A 27,157-nucleotide genomic window follows, 5' to 3' on the forward strand; every position below is an offset into this window, starting at 1 on the left:
TTGAATGAAGACGTTCTTTTCATTTATAAAATGATGTAAATACATTTATAATGATTAACATGGTAAATAAGTAAATATATGTGTAACAATGTTGATATTTAATGGAAATATACAACTTTTTCTTTCTACTGGCAGTACTATGGCTGGTTTACACTTCATGCTCTTGGGGCACTCTTGTTTACAACTTCAACCAATAAAGGATTAAATGTTTAATTAACGTGGATTACAACTCATTCTATTATATGTATACTACATACTATACTTATGACTATGGAAATAACCACTTTTGGCAATTTAAGGATTCAAAATTGCTTACTATAGACCGTTCGGAGGAATATCATCATTAGTGCAGCACTCTAAAAACTTTTTCCCTCGTACTAAAAGTTCTTGAAATGCTTTCATATAACCTTTTGCTTGGCTTGTAATGTCTTTTCTAACAAAATTGCACAAAGCGGCCTGTAAGACGAATCTCGCAAAGATGATTTTAAATTACAACTACATGAGGTTGCAGTCATGAGTTTTTAAACTTCGTTGTGAACTCCAGGAATTCCGTCGTTCTTTTGCAGCAATTCCTACTCCTTAAGCACTCCTTAAGTTTTACACGCCATAACAATTGAATACATAACTTTGTTAGCTTTTTAAATGAAAAAAAGATTAGTTGGGATTCCACTTAGACTAAAGACCCTAACTTACATACTTTCCACTGTACATTTTCTTTATACAACGTGAATAAATAAGTTAAATATTTACGATATGAAGTAACCCATCAGGTTATTTACCTAGTTCACAATATGTTGTGTAATTTGACTCAAGACACTTAAATGTTAACTTTAAATATAAAATATATAAGTACTTGTTAAATTATAATCTTCAAGTAAGAATGTTGAAATAACATTAAAGAAACAGAATTTTAAAGCTGTTTTGACAATAGTGTACTGAAGCGTGAGAAACTTGATACTAAGTAAGTCAACCTGGAATTGCATTAAACTGAAAGAAAAGATTTCGAAAAGAGTCTTTTAGGTGAAACCTTACCCATATCATTTCTAAGATAAACTTATGTGTGACTTGAAACGTAAAGGTGTTTTTTACGTTTGAAAGGTTCTTCTGCAATTTCTGAGCGGTGGTAAAACGTGACTGTCACATTCCTTTGGAAAAGTTCTTAACGTAAACTTTCTTTCGGAGCCTCCCTTATATTTTCTTAATTTAAAATAAAACACGAGGAATACTGTCAGATCTAGGTATGGCACTTGTTTATGATTAAATATTCTAATTGTAACATCCGTTTCCGGCATTTTGAAACTTCACTACAGTGGTCCTAGGTCTTGATACGATTTGGCCTCTGAAACAGAAAAGTCATAATGTTATTGTAACCTTAATGTCACTAGCTGAATTTTATTATTATAGGTTCAATCAATCCTGAAATGCAAACTATGACCTTTTTTATACTTAAGCAAAAACACATTTTAATTCAAATTAAACTTTTTCGCAAAAAAAAAAAAAAAAAAAAAAAAAACATTCTTTCATTTACACGTACTTTTCATATTGTGCTTGGCCTTGTTCGTTGACGTAGGGTAGGCGTATTCAGATGATGGTTTACTTCTAGCATCCAAAGTATGGCTTCTTGCAGCGTAGTCTACTGGTGTACCTGGTCTGTATGGTCTACCATAACTGTAGACGGAGCCACCTCCGCCTCTCTGTGACTTTAATGTACCCGGTGTACCATATATGACATTTGGTGGCGCACTTCTCATGGTGTTACTCTCGTAAACGGACCCTGGATGTCGCAGAACTAAGCCATCTGAAAAGATCATATACTCACATATTGGAACACTGTTTTCATAAAAACCTATTTTTTCAATATCTTCTAAGATCACGGTTGAATAACACATTTATTCGTACTGCTGTAAAGTACTTTAAGTTTACTCAGTATCTAAGTGTTCACGATTTTCAGTAAAAAACTGTTTCTTACTCTGTTTTTGTAACTGTTTCTTAGACTGAATAGATTATTTCATTTATAAAGGTCTTAAATAAATTCGAAAAAATATCTCTTACGTGGATCATTGACACTGTGCACAGATCTTGACAGGGTGGGAACGTCCGTGTACAGGCCGTTATCGTGTGGCGGTTGTTTGGAAGGGAGTGTACCATTGACTCCTCCAGCATATGCCCCATTGTTAACATACACCACAGAGCCTGGTGCTTTATACACGCTGCCTGTCATTACACTACCACGATCCCACTCGTCTTCTGCCTTAAGGAATTTGTCAATGGTCATACTTTTTAAACGTTTTACTTTCGGCAAGAACATGACAAGGAGGATTAACGTCGCTGTGCACCAAAGTCCAAACGCAGTTGCGGGGTCCCAATAGTCGGAAAAGTCTTCCCGTGAATGTGGAGAAAGGTGACCGATCAATGTCCATGCAATCCATAAGGCAGCAGTGGCACCAGCTGCGATTCCAATTAGAATATTCTCTCTGTGATTTGATTTAACTCTGTAGGATCTTACAGCCAGAATTATACAAAGGAGAATCAGGAACATTACGTAGACAAGCGATAAGACGTGGCTACTAAAATGTAAATGTCTGCAATACCATGTTTGTCCCGTGACCCAAACTCCTTGGGCTGGTTCTACTATTAACCACGTCGAGTCAATTCCAACCTGGACAAGGAGAATGAATAGGAAAAGCAGTATTTGGAACACACCATGAAGATAACCAGTCTTCTTTGATTGGAAAATATTCATAAGCTTCACAATCAGCACACCAAACATAAAGGCGTAGCAAAATCCAATACCAAATCGAATGATGCCACACGTTGCCGTGGTCTGATACGGTACGTAGGCGAAAAGAACCAGATAGCTGAGAAATATACCAAACAAAAGGAGCTGCCCCAGCCACAACACTTTCCACTTTGAGAATGGGGTACCAGACACCTTTACAATAATGTAGACCTCAAATACAATGATCAGGAGAATACCAAGACTTGACAGCACAAGAATTGCGATAACCCAAGAGTCTTGTTTCCGTATTCCTGACGGGGCCTTTTGCTGCTGTGGGGCGGCGGTTGGTTGAGTCTGTCCGCCGTTACCACCATTAGTTGTCCGCAACGTAGTGGACGTAGTAGACGCGGTGGTAGCACTTGAAGTTTGCTCTGCAGAGATGGTGGTGGTAGTGATGGGAGAAGTAACGGCTTCACACACTTGACAAGTTGGACAAGTAGAACTGCCCATATTTGGAGGCTGGGACAATGGTGTTCCCTTCACATATGTTTCTATCTGGAAAAAAATCAATTGTTTAAGAAAAATTGCGCAAGTGCCTACTATAAAAAAAGTGTCCTTTTTCCGCTATGTACATACAATGATTATTAGGTGCCACACTGTTGTCGTAATTTACTTTATTATTATTTAAGTACTCAACATTTATGGTGCAATCGACTTTTTAAAAATGGGGCAACATAAACTGAATATTGGAGGCAGGAAGGTACAGAAATATGAGTATTCAGTGACCATACTATTAATTCAATCAGTTTTATTTCTTTAATTGCTTGCCTGCCAAGCGACTTAATGAAGCCTTAATTTTCAAATATTTCTGAAAAAGTCAATAGAAAAAAGGGACATGACCAATTTAGTCCCCCTTATTTTAGGTATATCTATTTTAGGTATGTCTTAGTCTTTAACTGGATTGATTGGATTGATTGGATTGTAAGTATCACACTGTTAAATGCAGTATAATGAATCTGTATGCACTCAATAACCGTATACAAAATTCAGACGGCATGAACATAACCGCCCCTTTAAGGAAACCGCCAATTATCTTTTTTATCATAAAATACGAATATGCCTGCATTAAAGGTACCCACTTACCGATTCATACTGGTTGCGATTTGCACTAAACTTGTTAATGGCAAATTTCACAACTGCTGCGTCTCCGTTCCCCTGGAAAGAAACCCCAGGGAGTGAAATTTTAAGGATTTCTGCATAAATTTTGTCTAGCTGGGCGTCACTGTTTGAGAACTCGGTGCAAATTTGGTTGACGTTTGGACACATGGCACTCCGGGCATTCTCTATACCATGAAGAGCGACGTCAACTGCTTGAATGACGTACGCAGTGGATAAATCAATCTCAGAAGTATCCAAATTATTGGTGTTAGGCTCACAAGGAACCCCCCTATTCGTGGAGCCTGGCAGATCGCAGGCAAATTTTTCCTCCCAGAATGACGCAAAAATTGGGTTTTGAGTTGTGAGGTTTGTTGTTGGTCTGAGAGCGCGGTAGTAGTCACGGAACGCATTGAAGGAATCCATGTTACCGGGCACTAACGATAATGTCACGGCCCCGTCAGCGGCCTCCTCTACGCCCTTGACTACTTGCATGAGTGTACCCCATGACGTAGTGGAAATAAATGTAAATTCCCTTTCCGCACCTCTTCTTTTTATTGCTTGTAACACATTTCTAGCCTCCACGTGAGTTCCGAAGATGATGACTCCTTTGGTATTTGGAAACGCACTGAGTTTGTCAACAACGCCGTCCATAACTGCATTGTTTACAACGAGTGGTAATTTAATCTCCTGCGCAACGCACAGACCATTTTCGACGGCCATCTTTTTAAAATTTTCTTTTCCCGCGGTTCCATCTTCGTCTGCCCGGTACATTACTTGCACAGCGTCCCAGTTTGACTGCGCCTTGATAATCTCGATAAGAACTTGGGATTGCTCACTGTCTGATGGCTGCGTGCGGAGAAACGTTTTAAACACATTTGTGTCGCTTAATGTGGGGCTGTTTGCAGAATGACTTATAACAGTCTTTTTCATATGACCTAATATTCTGCCGGCTTCCAAAGCCTGGCTACTTCGTGCTGGTCCAATATAAGCTAAGATATTGGAAGGCTTCACTGGTGGATCAGCACCATATGCCAAATCACAGCGTTCCAAATTGAATAGGTACTGAACAGCCTGGTGGGGCCGCGTACAAAAGTCAAACGCCAGCCCCCCAACATCCACACCTTCGAATAATTTCGTCTCATTGTATCGCTGACGAAATGTCTCCAGCGCCCAGAAAAATGCCTGCATGTTTTGTATGCCCTTTTCTCGGAGTGCTCCACATTTGTAAGGGTTGGGGTCAATCTCGTGCACATCGAACATACCGGCCAAATAGAAGTGATTTAGAGGCTGGTCTTTGTTTGCCACTAAATGGGCGTAGGGCTGCTGTGAGGCACAGCTCTGTGACGGATCACATTCTTGGCTGTAGGCTAATGTGAGGACGGCTCCAAGATATGCAACTGTTACAATCATTATGTTCATCTGAAAGTGGATAAACATGACTATTATAACTTATTTAAAAACTAAATTAATCTGTGTTAAATACGGTGTATTTTGTAATGATAATAATATGATAATGTAGTCTTACATGGCGCTTTACAGATTAAGAGATAAAATGACAACTGAATTAGATGTAAAAATGACAAATTAAAAGTAAAAAAATAAAAATTACAACTAACTAAAGAAATTCTAAAATTATGAGTCTAAGAGTTACTTATACTAAATTAGAAAAATCTAAAAAGAATTAGAAGATTAAAAAATAAAATGTTGCTTTATCAGTCACTACAACTGATTAAAAAATGTAGGTCTTTAAAAGTCAATACTTTCAAGTTTTAGTATATGTATATTTTTTAATTTCACCTTAAACTCTATCACATCGATACAGGAATGTGACTGTTGGTTTTCTCATTACAAATAAGAGAACGGTAATTTAATGAAGACACAATAATGTCATAATTACAATTATGGGCACAATATGCAGTTGTGTTAATGTCACGGATGAAAAATACTCAGACATTTTTGATAAGACAGGTAGGGAGATAATAGTCAGTCGGTCCATCTTGATATCAGACGGCATGTATATATCACGCGTTCAGGTTAGGTGATATTAAAAGAGATATCTGATGTGAACGATGATGTGCAGTGCCCAGTGGAGAAATCCTGAAGTATTTAGTATTCTTCGAAAAAATGGGATAGCTAGTTTCTGTTAAATAAAGTGACTTGGGTTCACCGCAAACATATTTTCTATTGTAACACTTGAATTTACGTAGCACCTAAATCAGTCCACTACTGAATTCAAAAGATATAAAACCACAAGCAAAAGGAAGGCATCCATCAAACCGCATAAATGTGATCTTAGAACCAAACAATTAATACTTCATACCTCTGATGAATATTCCAAACAAATATCTCAAACAACTATCTTCAAAAACTCGACTGCATCAACTTACTGCACTTCGTCTACGGCCATTTGACATATACCTCCGGCCAATGCCTAAATCTAAATCCAACTTGTTATTAACCTCATATAATTTCGATCCACCCTGGGCATAGCGCTTATCTTCTTACAACTTACCGTGATTGCTGATAGCTTTACTTTGAGATAAATAGAAATTATGTACTTTATATACATATATATATAGAGAGACCTAAATATATTGGTTTACACACGTCCCACAAGCAAGTTATGCGTCACTAGTATAAGCAATGATATAGTGTAAACATTATCCAGGCTATGTTGTCTTATTGGACCCGTGTTGCAACCTGTGTCTGTCCCACCCTCATCAATCTTCCTCGTGAACCCAGCCTTCTCTCCCCGTCAACATATCATCTACGTCACTTATTCAAATGTCTTTTGGGGTTTAGGGCCAGGTAGTTCTTAAAATAAACGTGTGATTCTCACTCATTAGAAGACTCATCAATTTTTTTGTCCATGAATCACACTTGAAAGACCCGTCACTGGATTAAGATGAATAGACAGTATAATGCAACATGTACATAATTTCAATTTAAGCTAATTGTTATTTCTTCAAGTCTACCCAAAGTGAGCGCACATAAAAAGATAGAGGTCTTTTAAAGGTCCCTTTAAAGAGAAAAGAAATAAAGAAAATGGTGTCAATGTAATATCCAAAGTTACGCCCATAATGAGATATGTATATTTTTAGTGGATAACATGGCGAATGTTTCGATTTTTTTCCACAGTCACTGACATACTCACCGAGTCATTTCATGATAATGTAAAATGATAAGGACGTGTATATTTACTATTAGTCTCTGAATTTATAATCAATTCAGTAAACGCAGTGACATTATTGCTGTATTAAGCCCGGTGTTGATGCAATGTACAGACGTAGACTTCAAACGCAAGGGTGGGTCCTCCAAATTGACAGATTTACTTTTTATATAAATATGGAATAGCTTTTAGACATATGGAACTTTCAAATATTTTTAATATCTCATTAATTATCTTGCAGCTAAATGTGACTTGTGAGGGTTTGCTAAAGGTCGTGCGAAATACCAGTGGCATGTAATCGAGTTTAGAAAATAAAGCGTCGAAAAGTTGGTCAGAAACGCCGTATTAATTAGTAGAATTGTACACAACATATAATGAATTGAGTGAACTGGATTTCACATTGTGCCCGATATAAGTTGAGATTTGACCACTAGCGGATGGTCTGATTATCAGGTGTAACGTCTATGATCATCTTGTAAGAGGGTGATTAATACGACCTCGGGTAATAGTAGGGAAATAATCAGTTATTAGGCGTTGAAAATGATGCCTTGTAATTGACTTTCTGCGCCTCATTTGTATTATATATATAGAGAGTCAGACACACAGGTCGCTTCCCTGCCATTATGCAAGTTCATACCATTATCGTCAGCAAGTCAGGATATTTTACCGATGAATGGAAATATTTTCCGATTAAAATTTTAAAAGTAAAAACATCCGCGCGCGCACACACACACACGCATAGAAAGAGGGGGGGGCGGCGGTGGTGGTGGTGTAATTATACACCAAAATGATATGAAGAATACATGTATGCATAAGGGGCTGCAATATTTATCAATTTTTATAACTAAACAAAGCATAAATACCATGTATGTTAGTCATCCAGTCGTAAAGATTTTTTTTTTAAATCACCAATTAAAAAATCGTCTTCCTCAGTACACCGACACGAGATAAGCAGTGTCTTTGTTATGATAATGGTAAAACATTCATCAATACACATCACGTTGTGCATCTTCCCGAGGTGGAAAAAGTTTCACAATATTCTTTAAGAAAAAAAGGGAGCATTTTTCTTCCCCATTCTATACCTAGATGAAAGGTGATCTCTTTTTTAACATGCTGCAGACGCACAAAAACGTCTGCCTGATAAAGCGCAGTTGATATTGACAAAAAGTTGGAGGATACATATTCAGTCTCCGCCCTAAAAGAAAACTAGTTCTTGTCTTACTATTAGCCCCCTTGGTCGCCCATTACCGGTGCCTGACCAAGTCACCTGCTATAACACCACTCAATACAGGAACTTGCCAAATATGTACAATAAAAACAAACATGACAGCAAGTTAAATTGTGTGTCAAAAATGACATGTGCTATTTTGAAATATAGTCTCGCGTGGTAGTTCCATGCAATACCTGATTTTTTAATTACAAGCATGCAGGCGGGCTAAGGTCATGCTTGTGTTACAATAATAGTAATATACACAATGAAAGACTCCACTTTCATAATGACCCAATATTCCATTTAACTCAATGGGTGTTGGAACATTAAAATGCATCAGAAGTTCACATACCCCAACCATACTAACCATACCCTGATGTAGGGGAGAACTGCAATTTCCCTACATTTTACGCCTGCCCTCAAATAGCACGTACACTTTTAACTTCAACAAAACACTTAAAGACCCGTAACTTTAACTTAAGAGTTTTGACCCCTATGTAAAGAACCAAAATTGTAGTGAAGTGCCTACCTTGTCGTCTTTGTCTACAGTGCGCTGCTCCTAAAATCTAAGTAGCTGTCCTGAGTAAAATCATGTGTCGAGCCATCAGACTTCACCAGGTGTGTAAAATGGGTCGGGTCGGCAGTAGCGCTCAGAAACCATCCTTTAACACTCCCAGTTGTCACAGGAGGCCGGATACCAGTGAGGATAATGCATACAACCCGTTACCATACATGGGTAATTATTACCTGCAGTCAACCGTGGGATATCTCAACATTCCTTTAAAAGAGCGAAACAATTTACATCCCAAAACTTGCCCGACCTGTTTTTAAACTACATTAATTCATGCTAAATGCCATTACACTTTATGCAGGATTGCGCCAATTGTCGCGTAGTATATACCTGTCCAAAAGGTAAACAGGAGCTGGCATTCTCATATTTCACATAGATGAATTCCCCCCAAGGGTCACTGCTGTGTTAGTTGAGACATCATATTGATGCTTTTTTTCTGTGACATTCAGGCGTAAAATCCATGATCAGCGACAGCAAATAACGCTTAATTTTACCCCCGTTTCGAAAACATTACAGAAAATATACATATTTGATTATTTGAGAATGGGGTAGAACTTAGGAGGATCCTCATTTGAAACAACAGGCACTGAGATTAAGATGTAGCTAAAATAAAGCTTTTTTCATTTGAAATAATGAAAACATGAACCATATCATAGTATAGCAGAAGTTTTTTTTATTTCCGGATATATCTTAATATTTGTAATATATTTTTTGCCATATCAAAAAGTCTTACAATGTGATGGGCTAATACAATGGGAAAGTACATAAAAATGTTACGCATTTGAACATGTACGTATTGAACTTGTATGTGTTTATTTCACCATACCCAGATGACTATCTGCAGCGCCAGCAATCCAAAAATTGTAAATTAAAAAAAAAATATGTTAAACATTTCCACACATTAGCAATAAAATTCAACTTATCATAACTGGTTTTGTTGGGAGTGTAGATAAAGCATCAAGGCATGTACACATTACTCCACTGAGCATCTGATCAGATATTCTGTGAATTAATGTATACTGAATATGCATTATTAAGCTGAGATATCCAAGTAGACCCTAAAAGCCCAAACCATATCAAATGGAATATAATTGATAAAATTCAAATATACTCATTAAGAAAAAATTACTTGTCTATCTTTTTGGCAAATGTGTAAAAGGCTACAGTAATGACTTGATCTTTTCAAAGGGTAAAAAAATTATCAATCATTCAGATTGTATTACATCATTTTGGTTTCATTAAATAATTATCTTTCTACATATCATTTGTGTACTTTTACTGAAGTCATAAAAGTAATTACCATAATTCTACATAATTCTAGAAAACAACTGGAAAATGCTCACAGTTTTATTCTGTCAGCTTTTACTCAGTGTTGCACCACACTTGCTAGTTGGGCAATGTACCATACTCAACTCTCCCTTAAAAACTCACTTAAAAGTTTTCCCTTTCATTAATACAAAACTGTTCTCCATGAAGGTGTTAATTTGTGATTAAGAGAACTTTTTCAAGCATAAAACTTGCCATCAAAATAAACACCACTTGCAGAAAAGTCACCAACAATGTCATCCCTTGATATAGCAGCTTGGGAGAGAAGACGCTCCACACAAACAAGTGGTACCGTTGGAGTGTGACTAGAACTGTGTACACGGCATTGGGAATGCTCTGACTTAAAATGAGTAGACATGCCAGCTGAAGAAAGCTGCAAATAAACAAATTTAAATATAGAACATCTTTTCCCTTAGGAATTCTTTGGAAGTATTTTCTTGAAATCCAAAAGAGAAATAAAAAGTTTTATTTACTTTCAAAACAACTGGCAACAATAACTGGCAACAGCTTGATAATTTTCATTAAGATACCCACTTAGCTTAACAACCTTTACACAGTTATATTAAGTTGGAATAGTTGCTAAAAACAAGACATAAATTACTTCTATCCATTATTCATACGAAAATTAGCAAACTTGTTTCCATACCTTTCCTTTAACTGCTTCCCAAATTTACCACGTAGAACACATCTCTCTGTTAGTTTCACCAACAACCCAAGGAACCAGAATACTGGCCCTGCGTAGGTGGCAGAACACATCAGTGTCCCAATCAAGACAGGACTGTATCCATCTAAACCAACATAGCCAGCTGATACATCAACTGTTGTAATGCTGTTTGAGTTTCCCTGGAATGCATGTTGCATTGGAAAGCTATTAAAGTGAACAATAATAGTAAAATGGAAGTTCTATCCCTTTTTTGACTAGCAATTTAGGATAACTGTAGCGTATGTAGATTTAAAATCATAGTGTAATGCTTCATAATGTAAAAAAAAAAACATTTTTCACATCTCAAACTTTAAGATTTTATCATTATCATGTTACTATTATTATTATTATTATATCACTTTTAAGAGCTCCATCATTATTCAAATTTCTGATATATATTTTGTACATATAAATATGTATTAGCGGAAAAAAAGTATTATTATTAAGATTTAATATTAATGTGTGCTTATCTGCATGTATGCACAGCAGGTTAAGTTTAATGCATTATAAACTGTATTCTTATGATGCATACATTAGGTCTCACCTGGTAAAAGAATGCAGCATTTCCCATCCAAATATATAAAAATATCACACTGGAATCTTCAGAAAATGCTTCCACAATATCAACAACACAGCGAGAGATCAAAACTTGCTGCAGCAGTATCTGTGCAACCAGGGGAATGTTATGTGGTCTCATTAGCAATGTTATGGTCAATGTCCATAAAACTAAAAGTGATTTTGTCAGCTGTAAAAATGTTTGTGTGTTATATGGCTGTAACTTTAGATTCCTGACAGTCTTGTGAGCTGTATATAGAAGACTTAATGCTACCACAGCATAAACAACCCTGGCTTCCAGCACACCTCTAGAAAGCAAGAAAAAGTTTGTCAACAGTTTCTTAGTAATGAAAAAAAGTTACAAAAATTAGTTAATTTATTTTGACAATTGATATTTTTAATGTTGAAACATTACATTATTTTCATGAAATTTACAAATTTGTTGATAATAGTAAATTCAATTTCAAACACTGATTATGGCCTCCCTAAATCAGATCTGACAGTAAATCTGGAAAAAATATTTTAACTCTGCAAATCTATACAACTGACACAATTCCTCTTACTTTGTGACTTCTGAATATATTCGAGGTAACACAAGACTACCATTTGCAGCTTTGAAGGTAAAAATTCCCACTGCTGCAATAAACACCATTATCTTCAAGAACTGGTCATCTGTGAGTGACATCAAAAGGAAAGTGATCACAGCAAGAGAAACCACCACTATCACAGATAAGGCAGATTTATTTTCAGGGCTGCAAATAGAAATGAACAATATCATAGAACAGAATCATAACAAAATATATATGAAAAAAGTACTTACTGCAAAGAATTAAGTACCTGTACATGAACAACATCAAAATTAATTGTAAAAGCAAAATGATGACCTTAAACACGGTACTAGTAATGTCATTCAGTATATCAGATGTAAAAGACGTATATCAATTTATGCAGATTTTATTTAATATGGTATATTACAGTGGATAGCTGACTTATTTCAAAACACAACTCCAATGTCTGTTACCTGACCAACCAGTCCCCAATATCAGTCTGATCTGCCCATTTTATCCCAGTCTGGTTCCATGAACGAAGCAAGCGACAAAGCATCAGAACTATAAGCATTCCAAACACAGTCCAATGGTTAACACGTGAAGATGCTTTTCTCATAGAATTTCCAGTATTTTTATTTGACACACTTGATGTATTTCTGTGAAGTTTATTACCAGGGCTGATTTCATGAAGTTCAGAGGAGGGATGCATCACTGTCCTGAAACAATTTCCTGATTGTTCCGCATGCTTCTGGTCAGGCTTCCTGCAATTTGTTTGGTCAGTGTTACAAGCATCTTTTAGAGTCATAGAAACAGCATCTGATATTTTGTTCTCATCCTCTAGTTGGTCCTTGTAACTCCATATTGCAAGGCCGGTGACAGCCATGTGTACTGTCATTGTAAAGAAATACCAGGTCTGGTGCTCCTCTTCCACAAAACTGCTGGACAACAAGCTTATAGTGTGTAAGACGTTTCCTAGCAGGAAGCATTTTGTAACAATTGGTAGCCTGGTCATCTGGAATAGAAAAAATACTCCTTTGAAAGATTAGCTGGTCGAATAAGATCCCGAAAACATCATTAAGTTGTAAAAGAAATACCAGTGCTTATCTTAACTTCCATATAAAAAAATTGTTTGATAAAATTGCAACAACTGGATAAACTTGAAATATGCTAGTGATAAAAGTTAAAGGGATAATAACTCTTCGTTTTGGCCAAAAAATGAATTTTCCTGGAGTAAACAACAATTTTCCCATACTTCCCAATGGTTAATCAATCCACTTTTAATTCAAAGTTAGTCCCTGGTTTTTTTCTAAAAAGTTTGTTTTTTTTTTGTTATAATCTCTTAAGAGATTATAACAAAAGAGGTTATAATCTCTTAAGAGATTATAACAAAGTATAGCCATCAATGGAGGTCACATGGTCTAAAGACAAGCTCAGATATCAGAATAATAGCTATAACTGCTGTTTTTGTGGTACAACAGAATATATTATATTTCTACAAGTTGTTCACAATGTTTTTATTGTGAAATATAGATCTCATACGAAGAGTTATTATCCCTTTAATCAAAATACAACTGCTTAAAACATGTTGCTATTTTTTATTGACTTTTACCATTTTACTTGATATACATACCCAACATCACTTCATAAAAAGAAAATCACCTGCACAAGTAATGATTTCACTACAGCCAAAAATGCTGTAAACAAAAGTATCCCACTGGCTCCCATGGTGAAGACAATACCACCGGTTACCACAACTAGAATAACAGCAGGTATACCATTGGTCCCAGGACACAGTAGCTCACTCTTGTAAGAGGTTGTGCACACAGTGAAGTGCCCTGCCACTGCTACCACACCACTGGCCACACACAACCACCTCACAGTGCCACAACTGGGGACCTGCACACTACTGCCATCTGGTGAGAAGAGAGCAGCAACTATTGCTACTGGTACCTGTAATGAAAAAGTTGTCAGGTAACAATACATGTATAAACAGTCTTCATTTACATGTACCAAGAGACAAAAATCTTTAATGGTTGGCAAAAGAGGGCCATGATTATTTGCTCTCAATACTGTACAAGTTGAATAGGCAGGCAAATTGCAATTTTTCTCCATTCATACGTAATGGATTATGCAGGTAATATATAGTAGGTAAAGGATAATTATGCAAGATTCAAAAAATCCCATCACCATGCAATAACTCACCATGCAAAGGAGGGAGATGGCTATTATCATAGCATACAGGTCATAGCTGGCTAGGGATCTCGCAACTTGGTCTCTCATGGCAACAACTGAATCCCTGTAAGCTTTCATAACATGATACGCTGACTGCTCATCAAGAGCTACTTCTTTGTTATAATACATGTGAAGCCATGATTCATGTTTCTTGATGGCTTGCTCATACTGAATAAAAACAAACTCTGAAATAGAGAAAAAGAAAAAATCACATTTTACTGCAAATGTAAGCAAAGGTGTCATAATGCAGCATTTTCCATAAAAAAAAACTTGGGTTGGCACTATTATGAAAAAAAATATAACTGAAAAGAAAATTTTAAAAAAAGCTTTTAAAAAAGCTCTCTTTCAATAATCTACAACCTCTCAGTAGTCATATGATCATTATGATTTAATGTCCATGACTCTTGTCAGCACAGGTTTTTTTCACCAAATGACAGAAAAAAACTTCAAATTCTGAAAATATTATTTTGCCTGATACCAAATTTCATTAAACTGAAAAGATATGAGTCTTTGTTTTTACAATTAGAAAAAATTAAACATTTACTTTAAATTAAATATACGCTTACTATAAGTGAAACAGCAAATAAAATGCCACACATGTAGGTCATGGATTCTGGTTCTCACCTTTTTCATAATTGGCCACATTTTGTTTGTACACAAGGGCCACTTGGTGTGCATTCAGTTGCATTGCCCTCAGTGCCAGTCTCAAGTCATATTTCCATAGGACATCAGTGGGCAGTGCTCCCAGGTTGTTCTGGGGAATGGGAACCCCCATCAAAGTGGACAGAATGGGCGCTAGGTCAATCTGCTGGAGTGTGGACCAATCAAACTGGACACCTAACAAATAATTAAGGGATTTATCAAGTCCACAAACCCATATGTTCCGTGCTTTCAATAAAAATGAACATTAAAAAGGGCAAATGTTAAGCTAACTTGTATACTTATAATAGTATCAGGAAAAAAGACTGTAAACCTATTCTACTACTTTTTAAAAATGGTCAAGGATAACAATTTCAAACATCTGAACAACAGAACCTCTACTACCTTTCTTGTTAGAGTAGAGTGAACTGAGCAAAACCAGTGGTGTGGAGACTTCAGTAACAGAAGACCCCCCATGACTTCCCTGGTCACTCATGCCATGATCTCCACACAGGACCACAAGGGTGGGCAGCTCTAGGTCACTGTCCTGGTAAACAACAACTGGACATTAAATGTGAAAAAACTGATATCATCACCTACAACACTACCAGTACTTTCTAAACATACACCTTCAGAGACAGAATAGTAGTACAGTGCAGGCCATGTAATCTGAGAAAACTCTCCACTTTAAAAAGTGCGATGAATTATCAACCAGAAGGTTACAAACAGGATAGACTTTTGCTAAAAATCATCCACTAATTGTACCTATCTCACTGTATAAGTGTAAGTTATTCTTTATTAAAAGCTAAGGCACACTGCACTTCTGTGGAACGGATAATAACTACATATAAGTCCAACCTGTTTTATCACAGCTTTGTGTATTTTCTCCATTATTCCATCCATCTCCTTCAACTTTGGTCCCATAAGTGGACTATGTGGTCCAGCCAGATGACCAATGTGGTCAAGGCCCAGGTAATGAAGGATCATGACATCCCAGTCTGTTCTCTCCAGCTCATCTGGCAAATGCCTAGTGACATTGTCATCTACCTTTAATAACCAAAGTAAAAATATCAAACCAGCATATATCATTTCACATTAAAACATGTAATGCCAACATTTCAGGTTTTGTATCACTCAATCATGCTACATAACCTCTTCAAACGTTAAAATGAATGTGTCAACCTTCCTTTTTCATCAATCAACCTTTAAAAAATACATGTCAGAAAAAACAGTAATCAGTATAAAATTTCCAGTCATTCTTCAGTCATTTTACTTATAGGTAAGTACAAATAAGAATATGAGAATAAGAATATCTCAACATTTTACCTCAGTATAGTCAGTAACAAAGAATGAAGTAGTCCCATCTTCACGGAGAAAATGTCCAGGAAATAATCGGATCCAGGTGTCATCTCCATAAAACACTATTTTCTTCCCATTTCTATGAAGCTGTGTGATAAAATTGTCTTCAGTCAGAGATTTAGAGTCAAAGTTGAGTACCACATCTATAAAACCTGGTATTCCCCCCGTAGTTATTGCCTAGAAAGAACCAGTTAGCAAAATAATTCATTCAAAAGACAATTCTGACTATCACCCTGCAACAAAAATACTTTTCATTTCTCCTTAGATTACTATGTTATATATAACAATCTATCTCAGAATGACTCTGAAAATAGATCTACATGCAATAACTTTTAACTTTTTAGTCTTTTTAAATTTAAAAATGCCATTAGTATTAATAAATTGACATGAAATTATCTTCACAAATTAAAATCTGTTTAAAACACACAGAATACAAACCTTTATTCTTGGCATAGTTACAGTTGGAGGATGTGCCTTAGCCACAAAACTCACAGCTTCTTGTTTAGTAATCTGATCTTTAACATAAGGCATGCCCCGGTCTTTGGTGGTATTGAAAACAAAATCTGCCCTCAGTGCATCTATTAAAACAATGACCATTCTTCCAAACAAGGGTGGAACTGGGAGTGAAGGAGTTTCAGTTTGGGTGAACTTGTCTTGTATTGGCTGAGGTGGTAAATCAATGAAAGATGCATGACCTGAAACATATCAAAATACAACATGTACTACCCTCATCATTAACAATACAAAAATGTGATGAAACATCCCCCCCCCCCCCCAAAAAAAAAATGTGATAGAAATATTTCACTTATGATGTGGTTTCAAACTTGAACAGTAAATAAAGGTATTTAAGATAAGATTTCAAAATCTCACAGTATAAAACACCAAACAGCTATTGAATCATCAGTTTAACAAGATGCCACAAATTGCTCCATAAACTGAACAGCGACAATATTCATACAATTATCTTGAATTTCATTTTTTAAAATGTACCCAGTATAATATGTTACCTGATATTGCTGACTTGACTGGGAAAAAGCCTTTTAGAAAAACCAAGAAACCCAATACCTCTAGGCAAACACAACCCAGAATGAAGACAGATCTCTTTATTTTCATCCTGCTTCACAACTCTGAAAAAAGAGAATTAAGGACATGTACAAACACATAATTGAGTGGATTCTTTTAAAATCATCCAGTTGATTCAATATAAAATGGTAAAATTCAGTGACAATCAAACCAGGTGATAGGTTTCAGGGTGAGACTTCCATGTCAGTTTGTCATTGAATTTTACCAAATATTTTTATGTGTAAATGTATATTCTTGACACAAACAAACAATATACATCATTACAAGTACCAGTACACTTATTTGTACTATAATATACATGTACTGTACCCTGTATGTTCAAAGCATTATGAATTATGTACATGTATAAACAATCTACATCCATAGACCTGACTGCCATAGACTGTAAGGTACCCAAAACACAGCAAACTAAAGCATAATTGTGATTTCATTAACAATAATAATTTGTAGGCTACAAAGTTCCAAAATATTATACCAAGGATGGGAGGTTTTACAAATATCAAGTAAATTGAAGTGATGGAGACCAAAAAATATACCTCATCCAATTTTTACTAGCACATCTCTATTTCAGATCTTGTGAATATTGAATTTAACTTTCAGTGGTGGTAATTAACTACATGTAGATTTTAGTAGAAAATACTCGGCGGCAAAGAGTAGATCTACACACAGTCAGTACACACGATTGTTGGACATTTTTCTGACTGTTTTCTCATACAGTAGTGACTAAAATACTAAACGTTAAACTCTTGTGAGTGTTTCTCATAAACCATACCAGTATAAAATGAGATCCAGGCCCTTATGCTCCACACTGCCGTTCTTATTATCCTTTATTGACCATAATTATAAATGAATCTTCCGAATCCCCCACGCCGGAAGGCGACGTCTGCAAATAACTCCCAAGATGCAACATAGCGGAAGTGTGGAACAGCATGGATGACGACTCCGGCTTTCGCATAAACACTGAATATGCTGCGAAATATAATACATGGAGACAAAAGGAAGAGCTTCAAAAATGTAAGCAATCAGAAGCATATATGACATATACATCAAACAACGTCATATATTTTTGAAAATTTTGATAAGGGCAACACATTTCGAAACCGTAAATAATGCATGACGCTTGGATCTAAATCAGTGGAAATGTTCAGTAATTAACTAATCTAATGGCACACGTACAACAAACATGTGCTGCGTAAAGTAGTAGTGGCTAGGGAATTCTGCACTGACACTGCCAGTGCCATTGGATTTGTTGCCAACTTTACCGTCTATTCCCTCTGTTTGAGGATTTCAAAAGATGAATTGGCACCAGCCTCATTGTACAGTACGTCTACTTAGTACAGTACATGTATATTTTATATTTTTATAGGAACAAAAGCAATCATATGTAGTGTTGAATTCATTTAAATCCCTTTAAATCCATTGCAGTAAAAGACAGATATGGAGATGTGGAAATTGATGAGGATACGACTTCATCAGAGTCAGAAGATGATGATGCAGAGGTAAATTGAGTTCTTACAATTGAAGGTGACAAAACTGTATTGAAAACTTGGCTTTCAAATATTAAAAAAATTACACAACTGTACTAATCATTGGTATTAGCCAAACAATTAAATGTATGCAGTGAATCCAAACAGGGTTGCAGCAGACAGTAACTTTAACGTTTGCTACTGAGTTTCTATTCTTAACACTCTTTACGATGGTTCAAAACAGTGTTTATAGTCATTGTGCCTTATTCACTGCAAAGGTTTTCATATTTATATCTTGTTGGTCACGGAATATGTAAAATGGTGTCCTTTTTTTGTTCACATGCATTTCAATTTGTATCTATTAACCATGCCATATGTGCATAACAATGTACTATTTTACCTGTGTCACTTTGATTTGCAGGCTTTGACAGAGGAAGTGGAAAAAGGATGGTTAAAGGCATATGCTGCAGTCAAGACAAGGGATCCCAAGATATATAGCAAGGAAGTCAAGTTTTATAATAGTGATGGTATGTTAAAAGTTATCCTGAGTTTGTCTTATTAATTTGAATTTTCATTAACAAAAAAAAAAAAAAAAAAAAAAAAGCCATAAGATTTCTCCTACTTACGAATCATTGGTTGACCCATCCCTACACTTGAAACATTTTGTACTTATTTTTAATTGAAATTATGTAATAATTTAAAAACAACTAGGTTGTTAGTATATCATAATTCATTTACAATCATGGCTGTCTGCCTGACATTTCAGAAGGAATATTGACAACAGGTATTTTTTTTTTGAAACGTTTATTATTTTATAATTGATTTTCATAATTTTAAAGGTCTGAATTGGGAAAGATAACTAGCTTTGCAGGATATTTAGATATAGAAATTCAACTTTGGGACATCTTCAAATGCGTTAGACATATATATATTCCTTTAACAAATATTCAAGTAACTTAATTGAAGAATTGTTATTGAAGGGTACTGTATATATAATTATTAAAAAAATATGTATGATTAACTAGATATAAATTGTTTATTTTCAGATGAAAAATCACCTGAAGAGGAGACATCTAGAAGGACAAAAGAAAAGCCAGTATATTTAAAGGATTATGAAAGAAAAGTTATTCTTGAAAAGGGAGGGTAAGGAATCCCTGTTGATGGAACTCCCCCTAGTCTATAAACAGATTGAGATTTTAAACCAGTTGAAATTAACTGAAGATTATGTAAGATAATGTAAATGCCAAGCTTACAAAATGATTGTAGTGATGCTAGCAATGCACTGATAAAATGTAAATGATATAATGAGGCCATTTTCAGTTTTTCCCATCTGGCTCTTTATGAGCTCTATTGAACGTCATGTTTTCTGTTCCAGTCAGCTCAGTGATGAAGAGAGTGATAGTGAAGAGGGGAATGAAGAGGAGTACAAAGGTCCCAGTTATTATGAGGAGCAGGATGAAATAAGACAGAGGTAATTTACCTTCACTGATTATGTAGTTCTAGAAGATACTGCCAGTTCAAGTAGATTTGTACAATCCAGATTTTCTGTATTATATCATTCCACAACCACACAAGTAAGATAGCATTTTTAGATTTACTAGGACTTGTCAATGAGTAATCCATTTGTTTGATAAAAATGGTACTCTAATCCCATAGAATCAAATAGTAAAACAGTTTTAATTAAATTGTGTATTATATACTTCAACTAATGATTTTGATTTTGGTCCTGGTACACTGAAAGTTTTAAAACACCTACAGTGTTATTTCTCTCCTCTCTGTTGCAGTATCAAGGCTGCTATCAATGATTCGGATGAAGATTCTGACAGCGAGCTTCTGCACCATAGAAAGAAAACCAAAGAAGAAAAGGTACATAACTTTCCCAGGCTATGCAACAAGTTTTCATCTTAATTCTATCTGTCCTGTATTTTCTACAGTTTAAAAAAAAAATAGGAGTGTTATATGCTATAGACTCAAGTGGCATCATTAAGAAACAGTGCATGTCTTATCATCTCTAAAGAGCCAAACTTTTCAGTCATTTCATATTTAAAGAGCAGGACTTATGATAGATTCACCATTGACTTTGGTTATTTCTATGAAGTGAATAAGATTTCTTTTATAAAAAATGGCTTTTCAATTTAGACAAGATAAATTGGTATACTATGAAAGAGGTTTTTTTATGGTCTTAAGATGGGATGAAAGCAGAATTATTCTTTATTTAGAGATTAAATAATGTGAGTTAAACAAGTTTTATGTTATTTAGCCTCTATTTAAGAAACTATTCTGTTTTATCAAGATAAATTGGGTAAAGCAGTGCAAATGTTACCTATTGGTGATAGGCTCATTATTTGAAATATGAAATTGTTGCAGTTAAAATATGTCCTTTGTTAATTTGAATCTCATTTTAGGAGCAGGAAGAAGCAGACTATTTACAGTGGCTCAAAGGTCAAAAAGAAGAACCAGGAGAGACTATTGATTCAGACCTGGTAGGTTCATTTGCTAGCATAGTATAGTTCTGTAAGGATTATTGCTGTAAGTAAAATGCGTTTAAATAAATTATACAGTAGGGAATTTTTTATCATTTAAAATTATATTTTTTCAGTCTTCATTGAAGAAGTACTGGAACAAGCCTGATTTAGATGAAGGAGAAAAATTCCTTCGAGATTACATCCTCAACAAGAAGTACATTGACAAAGATGATGAAGACAGGTACAGCATTTTTTTTCCACAATGTAGAAAATGCCATTAAAACTCAGATATGTGAGTGGTCTGGGCAAATAGTATGAGTGATAATGATTTAATATTCATTTTGGTGCATATAACCAATGCTTATGATATTTTTGGTGCCCGATACAAGAATATGACTATCTCCAAATCCAGAAGTAGGTAGATGCATTTCTTTTTCAAGTAATTTGAATCAGTCATTTGTGATGTGAAATAAATGCCATTGAATAATTAAGAACAAATAGCTTTCTTCTTTGTCAGGATCCCAACGTACCATGAGATTGTGAATGAGGATGAAAACGATTTTGATGAGGAAGAAAAGGAATTGGAAAAGCAAGAGGAGTTTGAAAGGAAATACAATTTCAGATTTGAGGAACCTGATGCTGAACTAGTATGTTGTATTTGGTTTTGTAATATATATATGTAAGTGACTGTAGTATTAGTGTGTAATATGACTTGGTGTGACTGTTGATATTTGAAATAAATTTAATTCCTGTTTGTATTAATTTTATTAATTCTAATTTTAGATCAAAAGCTATCCAAGAACCATTGAAGCATCCGTGAGGAGAAAAGATGAAAAGAGGACAAAGAAAAGAAAAGAGCTAAAGGAAAGGAAAGAACAAGTAAGATCTTTTTTACATCTTTGTCTGTTGTTCTTTTAAAACAGGAATGCATAATAATTGTCAGTAATTTTTGCTGAAATATGAAATCATATTTGAACTTGTCTTATTAAGGAAAAAAATAGGAAAAAAGAAGAAATCAAGCAACTAAAAAACTTAAAGAAGCAAGAGATTTTGAATAAGCTGGAGAAACTGAAGGAGATCACAGGGAATCCCAGTGTTGGTTTCAGTGAAAAGGACATAGAGGCAGATTTTGACCCAGCAGAATATGATAAGATGATGCAGGTGAGATGCAGATGTACACAGACACAGTTCTCTTTAAGGTTTTCATTTATTTGATGATGCTATAGCTGCAGGTTTAGTTTTTTTTTTTTTTGTATTCTTAGTTTCTGTAATGATTAAAATAATAAATTATGTGTTTAAATTAATAAGTATACATCACATGCACAGAATAAATATATTTCTAAGCAGATGTAAACATTTTAAGAATTATGATTTTGATATTGGCAGTCAAATATTAATTTTTATCTTTTTTTAAAGCAAGTTTTTGATGAAGATTATTATGGAGGGGAAGAAGAAGAGACGAAACCGGAGGTTTTATTTGAAGAAGATCTAGGAGTGGAAGGCAAGTAACCCACTTTTTCGTTTTAATACCCATTTAAAATTTAATTATTAAGAAATATCTTAAAAGCTTCAGTATGTGGGTTAGTTGATTGTATATGCCATTAAAATTATAATAACTGGATGCCTTTCCAATTTTAAGGGTTTTTTAATAGTTAATCACCATCTTACTTCTGTTTCTAAGGTAGGGGAACTGTGCATTCATAGGGTGGTTCTCTCGTAAATACATTATATTCATATCAGGGGTTCTCCCATATGCTGCCTGGTGTATTTTTTCAGGTGTTTCAGTCATTTTTTCCAAGACTTGAAGTTCTTGCTACACTAGCTTTGACTTTCGTATATACTAGTATATTTACTATAATTATTATTGCTGTTTGCTGCGGCAGTGCCTACTGATTTGTATTTGTACCTGTTTATAAGTGCTGTGTGTTCTTCTTAATGTACAGCTAATTGACAAATACTTTATCTGCACTCATGCAAGCACTGTATCATACACAAAGATATTGGTATCATCTGAGTGTAATTTTGGTATTTCAGAGAGTTACGATGACTGGAGTGGATACCAGGAAGAGCATGAAGGAGAAGATAGTTACACAGAACCACACTGTGAAGATGCAGACTTCATTGTAAGTAGTCAAAAGTGACGATAGTATGTTGTTGTTATTATATTGATAATCTGGTGCATCTACCTATAGCAGGTCATGTTGTATCAGTCACATGATTAGTGACACATGATAGGCGCAACATCAATTTTATGAGCATTTGCCTCCTATAGTTATCTTCCTCTGGAAAACCTGGATTTCTGAGCATATACATTAGATTTCAATGATGAATTGCCTCCTTTGTTATTACCTTTCTTTAGTATTAGACAATTTTGGGAGGCTTAAACCTTTTTGTACAATGTTTCACAAAGAATGAATTAGGTTGAGGCCAATGTCTTCAAAACTGCATTCTGACCAATAGCAAAATGCCATAATTGTTTTTTACCAGATCTTAAATTCATGGATATAAGATCATGTCATCACAGATTACATAGTTCTTTATATAGTTATTACCTAATCTTTTATATTCATAAGAAGAAAACAAGTTATATGAAATATTTTTCTTTGTACAGATGGATGCAGATTATGACCCAAGTCAAGATCAAAAGGAGAAAAAGAAGAAAAAGAAGAAATCCAAATTTGTTGAAGCAGTACTTAAAAAGAAACCAGTGTTTGAACCAAGTAAGAAAGATACTGGCAACCTGGCTTTGTTTTTATATCAGTGCATTTAAAATCTATAAATTAGGCACTGATTAATTTTCAGTATCTGAAAAGCTTTGTCACCTTGTCAAGTGACCCTAGCATCTCTAGAGGGTCCTGCTGAGTCAGTCAGTATCAGCAAGACTCATGATAGATGCAACATGAATTCTGGCTGCATTTGCCTCTGAGTTATCCTTTCATGGAAGACCTAGATTTCTTAGCAGCTAACATGAACTACTGAAAGGCTTAATTAGTTTGAAAAATAGTATTTTTATTAGACTATATGGATCATCCAAAGCATTTTATATCTATGCATAATGCCCATTTTTTATTTTAGGTTAATCTGATTCTGAAACTTTTGTTAACACATTGCTCACGTTTTCCCAATAGGTGACAAGACTTTTGAGGAGTATTTTGATGAATATTACAAGCTGGATTATGAAGACATTATAGGAGACACACCTTGCAGGTTCAAATACAGACAGGTCATCCCAAACAGTTTTGGTCTTTCCACAGAAGAGGTATGAATATCACCCTGTTGCTGCCATAGAATAAGCCATCGTTCATTGGGGTAAAAAGGCCTTAAAGAGATTGTTTTGACACTCTCCTACCCTAAGTCATCTTGTATTTTAATATATGGTATGGCTATGTGATGCCAAACATCATATCATTGAAGTAAGTTACTGTCTCTCAGCAAAAAAAGGCATTTTGGTATTATGTGCGCATTTCATGTGATGGCAAATCACATTTGCACCATTCAGTTTCAAAGACATTATTTGAACGTTCAGTGGTTTTCTGTGTATATTTAGGTGCTAACAGCCAGGGATAAGGAGCTGAACAGATGGGTGTCATTAAAAAAAGCCTATCAGTACAGGTCAGTTGGTGCAGGAAGCTTTATTAGATTACTATGTAAACTCCTTTCAATAGAATTATTTGTTGGAATGTTTTAAGCAGACACTTCTCTCCCCATCATCTAGGCAGAAGTCATCTATAACTTTCCAGCTGTAACCTAGCTTCTGTTTTAAGGATTTGATCAGTTTTAGGGAATTATTTAAATTCATGTAATGAAACAGTTTAAATGAGGTGCAGGTTTGCATTTTATTGTTTTGGTGAAACCATATTTCTTTGAATTCAGGACAGAAGAGGAAGAGAAATATGACGTGAAGGTGTATACGAAAAAGGGTGAAAATGTACAGAAGAAATTAAGCATTCTGACAAGTTTAACAGAAAAGTAAGTTGTGGTAATGTATAGGTGATTTTTTTTGTTAAAACTAAAAGTAAGTTTCAACATTTATCTGTTAGTCTTTGATTTTACATTCTGGTCAAAGTTAAAGCAAAACTGAAGTATGATTGCTAAGGGACAGATGTTATTTATATTTACCATGGAACATATTTCTAGGAATGAAGACTCCAAACCAGCAGCAACCATATCCAGTAACAAAGGTTCTTCAAACCCCAATGAGAAGAAACAAAAAAAGAAGAAAAACAGTTTTAAAGGTCAAGAAGTATTCCTAGAAAACAAAACTGAACTTGGGGAAAGGCCAAAAAAATGTCCTAAAGGGGAAGAAGACACCGTTAAGTTGTCACCACAAAACAATAGTTCAAAAAGAAGTGAGAAACGGGCAAAAAAGAAATGCAAACAAAATGTAAATAAAGAAATGGACAAAAATACAACAGTAGCTAAAATTAGTGCCAACACAGAACCGAAGGTTAAAAGGAAAATCGATGAGGTTGACGTTAAGGAAGTATTAGATCATAAAAGGCAAAAAATAGGCCCTACAGGTGGTGGCAGCTCTGAGGCTGTAGGTGTCACTACTAGCACGGAGTCCGAGTCCAAGCATAAACGAAAAAGAAAAAGGAAGAAACAGAATAGTTCTTCTGTTCCTGTTCCAGAACATGGGAAAAATGAGAAAAAGAAGAAAAGGGGTTCAAACTTTAAGAAAAATCAAATGTCAGAGGAAAGATTAAAAGCTTATGGAATAAACCCAAAGAAATTCAAGTACATGAACATTCATAAAGCAAAACAACCAAGTTGACACGCTTCATTTGAACAGTCTTTGAAAGAAATGATTAGCAACAAGACTACCAGTACTTGAATAGTTATACAAATGCTCATTTTAAAGATCTTTTATTTATTATCATAAGAAAAATAAAATGTATAATTACAGTAGTTCTAAAATACTACTAACTGTTGTATGCAATTGACTTTGTTGCAAAATTGATTTTTAATTCCTTCTTTATGCCTAGCACTCAGTTCACTGCAAAACTAGCATGACTAGAAGATCCAATAAACATACAGGTTTAGCTATTTGGACCTTTAATAACTGAATAACAATTACAACCATAACTGGTACATTACATTTAAGTTACTTCATCTCTTTCTCCAAAGATTAAATGTGGGTTCTCCATAAACAATGAAGAATATAAAAAAGTTTTTTTTTTTTTTTTTTTTTTTTTTTTTTGCAATAAGTGAACAAATATTTCTTGTAATGTAATATGATATATTATGTGCGCATTTCATGTGATGGCAAATCACATTTGCACGATTCAGTTTCAAAGACATTATTTCAACATGAAATATAAAAGTTGTTGAATAACAATAAATACATCAAGAACAAACGTTTACATATATTTCGAAATATGCAAAATTTATAACATTGCAGCTATTAAATCCCTATAATAAAATATCATTAATAACAATGCCAATAAGTCCCTGATTGAATAAATAGCACACCAAATCTTTATGGACACTACAAATCATCTGAGATACATACATACGCGGCCTGCAGGTTACATGAGTAACCTGGATATTGCTACAGGTAACTGATCTGTATACATTTTGAGTGAAATCCAAATGTCAAATACAGACAGAGATGTTTAAAATTTATTGACTTATCTCAATGCTAAAACATTTAAGAGGAAATAATTATTTTCAATATTTCTGGACCTAATAACGTCATACATGGAAGTTTCTGGTCTAAGGTGGTAGAGAACTTATCACCCTGATGTGGTATTTCTTGCCTACATAACCAAAATCTAAGAACTGTCATCAATCCTGATCCTTCTTGAACTCCTAAAAAGAGAAAATTAAAGCACAATGCGTATAAAAGAAGTCTTCTGATTTACATTACTGTGTTATTATGTTTTTTTTTTTTTTTCCAACAAAAAAATGCATGCTATTGTACTACTAGCAACAACATTTGGTGAAAAATGCAT

At 34.9% G+C, this 27,157-nt stretch overlaps 3 protein-coding genes across 5 annotated transcripts in view; 1 reads left to right on the top strand and 2 right to left on the bottom strand.

Moving 5' to 3' along the window:
* Positions 1-18,182, bottom strand: LOC106178873 (uncharacterized). Its single transcript, XM_087002507.1, has 19 exons — positions 18,045-18,182; positions 17,197-17,316; positions 16,628-16,884; positions 16,157-16,366; positions 15,689-15,877; positions 15,236-15,377; positions 14,816-15,028; positions 14,162-14,376; positions 13,619-13,909; positions 12,433-12,971; positions 11,975-12,163; positions 11,401-11,719; positions 10,800-10,996; positions 10,310-10,526; positions 6,390-6,476; positions 3,863-5,296; positions 2,053-3,274; positions 1,535-1,798; positions 1-1,339 (listed from the first exon to the last, which is right to left on the bottom strand). Exons 2-19 carry the CDS (start codon positions 17,300-17,302, stop codon positions 1,305-1,307), a joined length of 6,126 nt encoding a protein of 2,041 aa, XP_086858633.1. The 5' UTR covers positions 17,303-17,316; positions 18,045-18,182; the 3' UTR covers positions 1-1,304.
* LOC106178890 (protein KRI1 homolog) lies at positions 18,137-26,137 on the top strand. Its single transcript, XM_087002508.1, has 18 exons — positions 18,137-18,286; positions 18,698-18,771; positions 19,160-19,265; positions 19,785-19,881; positions 20,114-20,209; positions 20,523-20,604; positions 21,144-21,221; positions 21,338-21,444; positions 21,721-21,850; positions 21,987-22,082; positions 22,194-22,364; positions 22,620-22,704; positions 23,121-23,326; positions 23,815-23,923; positions 24,332-24,462; positions 24,751-24,815; positions 25,077-25,172; positions 25,341-26,137. The coding sequence occupies exons 1-18, from the start codon at positions 18,202-18,204 to the stop codon at positions 25,975-25,977; spliced, it is 2,451 nt and encodes an 816-aa protein (XP_086858634.1). The 5' UTR covers positions 18,137-18,201; the 3' UTR covers positions 25,978-26,137.
* Positions 26,034-27,157, bottom strand: part of LOC106170007 (mpv17-like protein 2) — a 4,666-nt gene continuing 3,542 nt past the window's right edge. For all 3 annotated transcript variants that reach the window (XM_087002465.1, XM_087002467.1, XM_087002466.1), the window contains one exon: positions 26,034-27,014. In XM_087002465.1, coding sequence (XP_086858591.1) covers positions 26,991-27,014 — 24 coding nt within the window. In that variant the 3' untranslated portion in view covers positions 26,034-26,990. The remainder of the gene's footprint in view (positions 27,015-27,157) is intronic.

The sequence above is a fragment of the Lingula anatina genome, chromosome 1, assembly GCF_051362555.1.
Source record: "Lingula anatina isolate TDL-2025a chromosome 1, LinAna3.0, whole genome shotgun sequence".
Lineage (NCBI taxonomy): Eukaryota > Metazoa > Brachiopoda > Lingulata > Lingulida > Lingulidae > Lingula > Lingula anatina.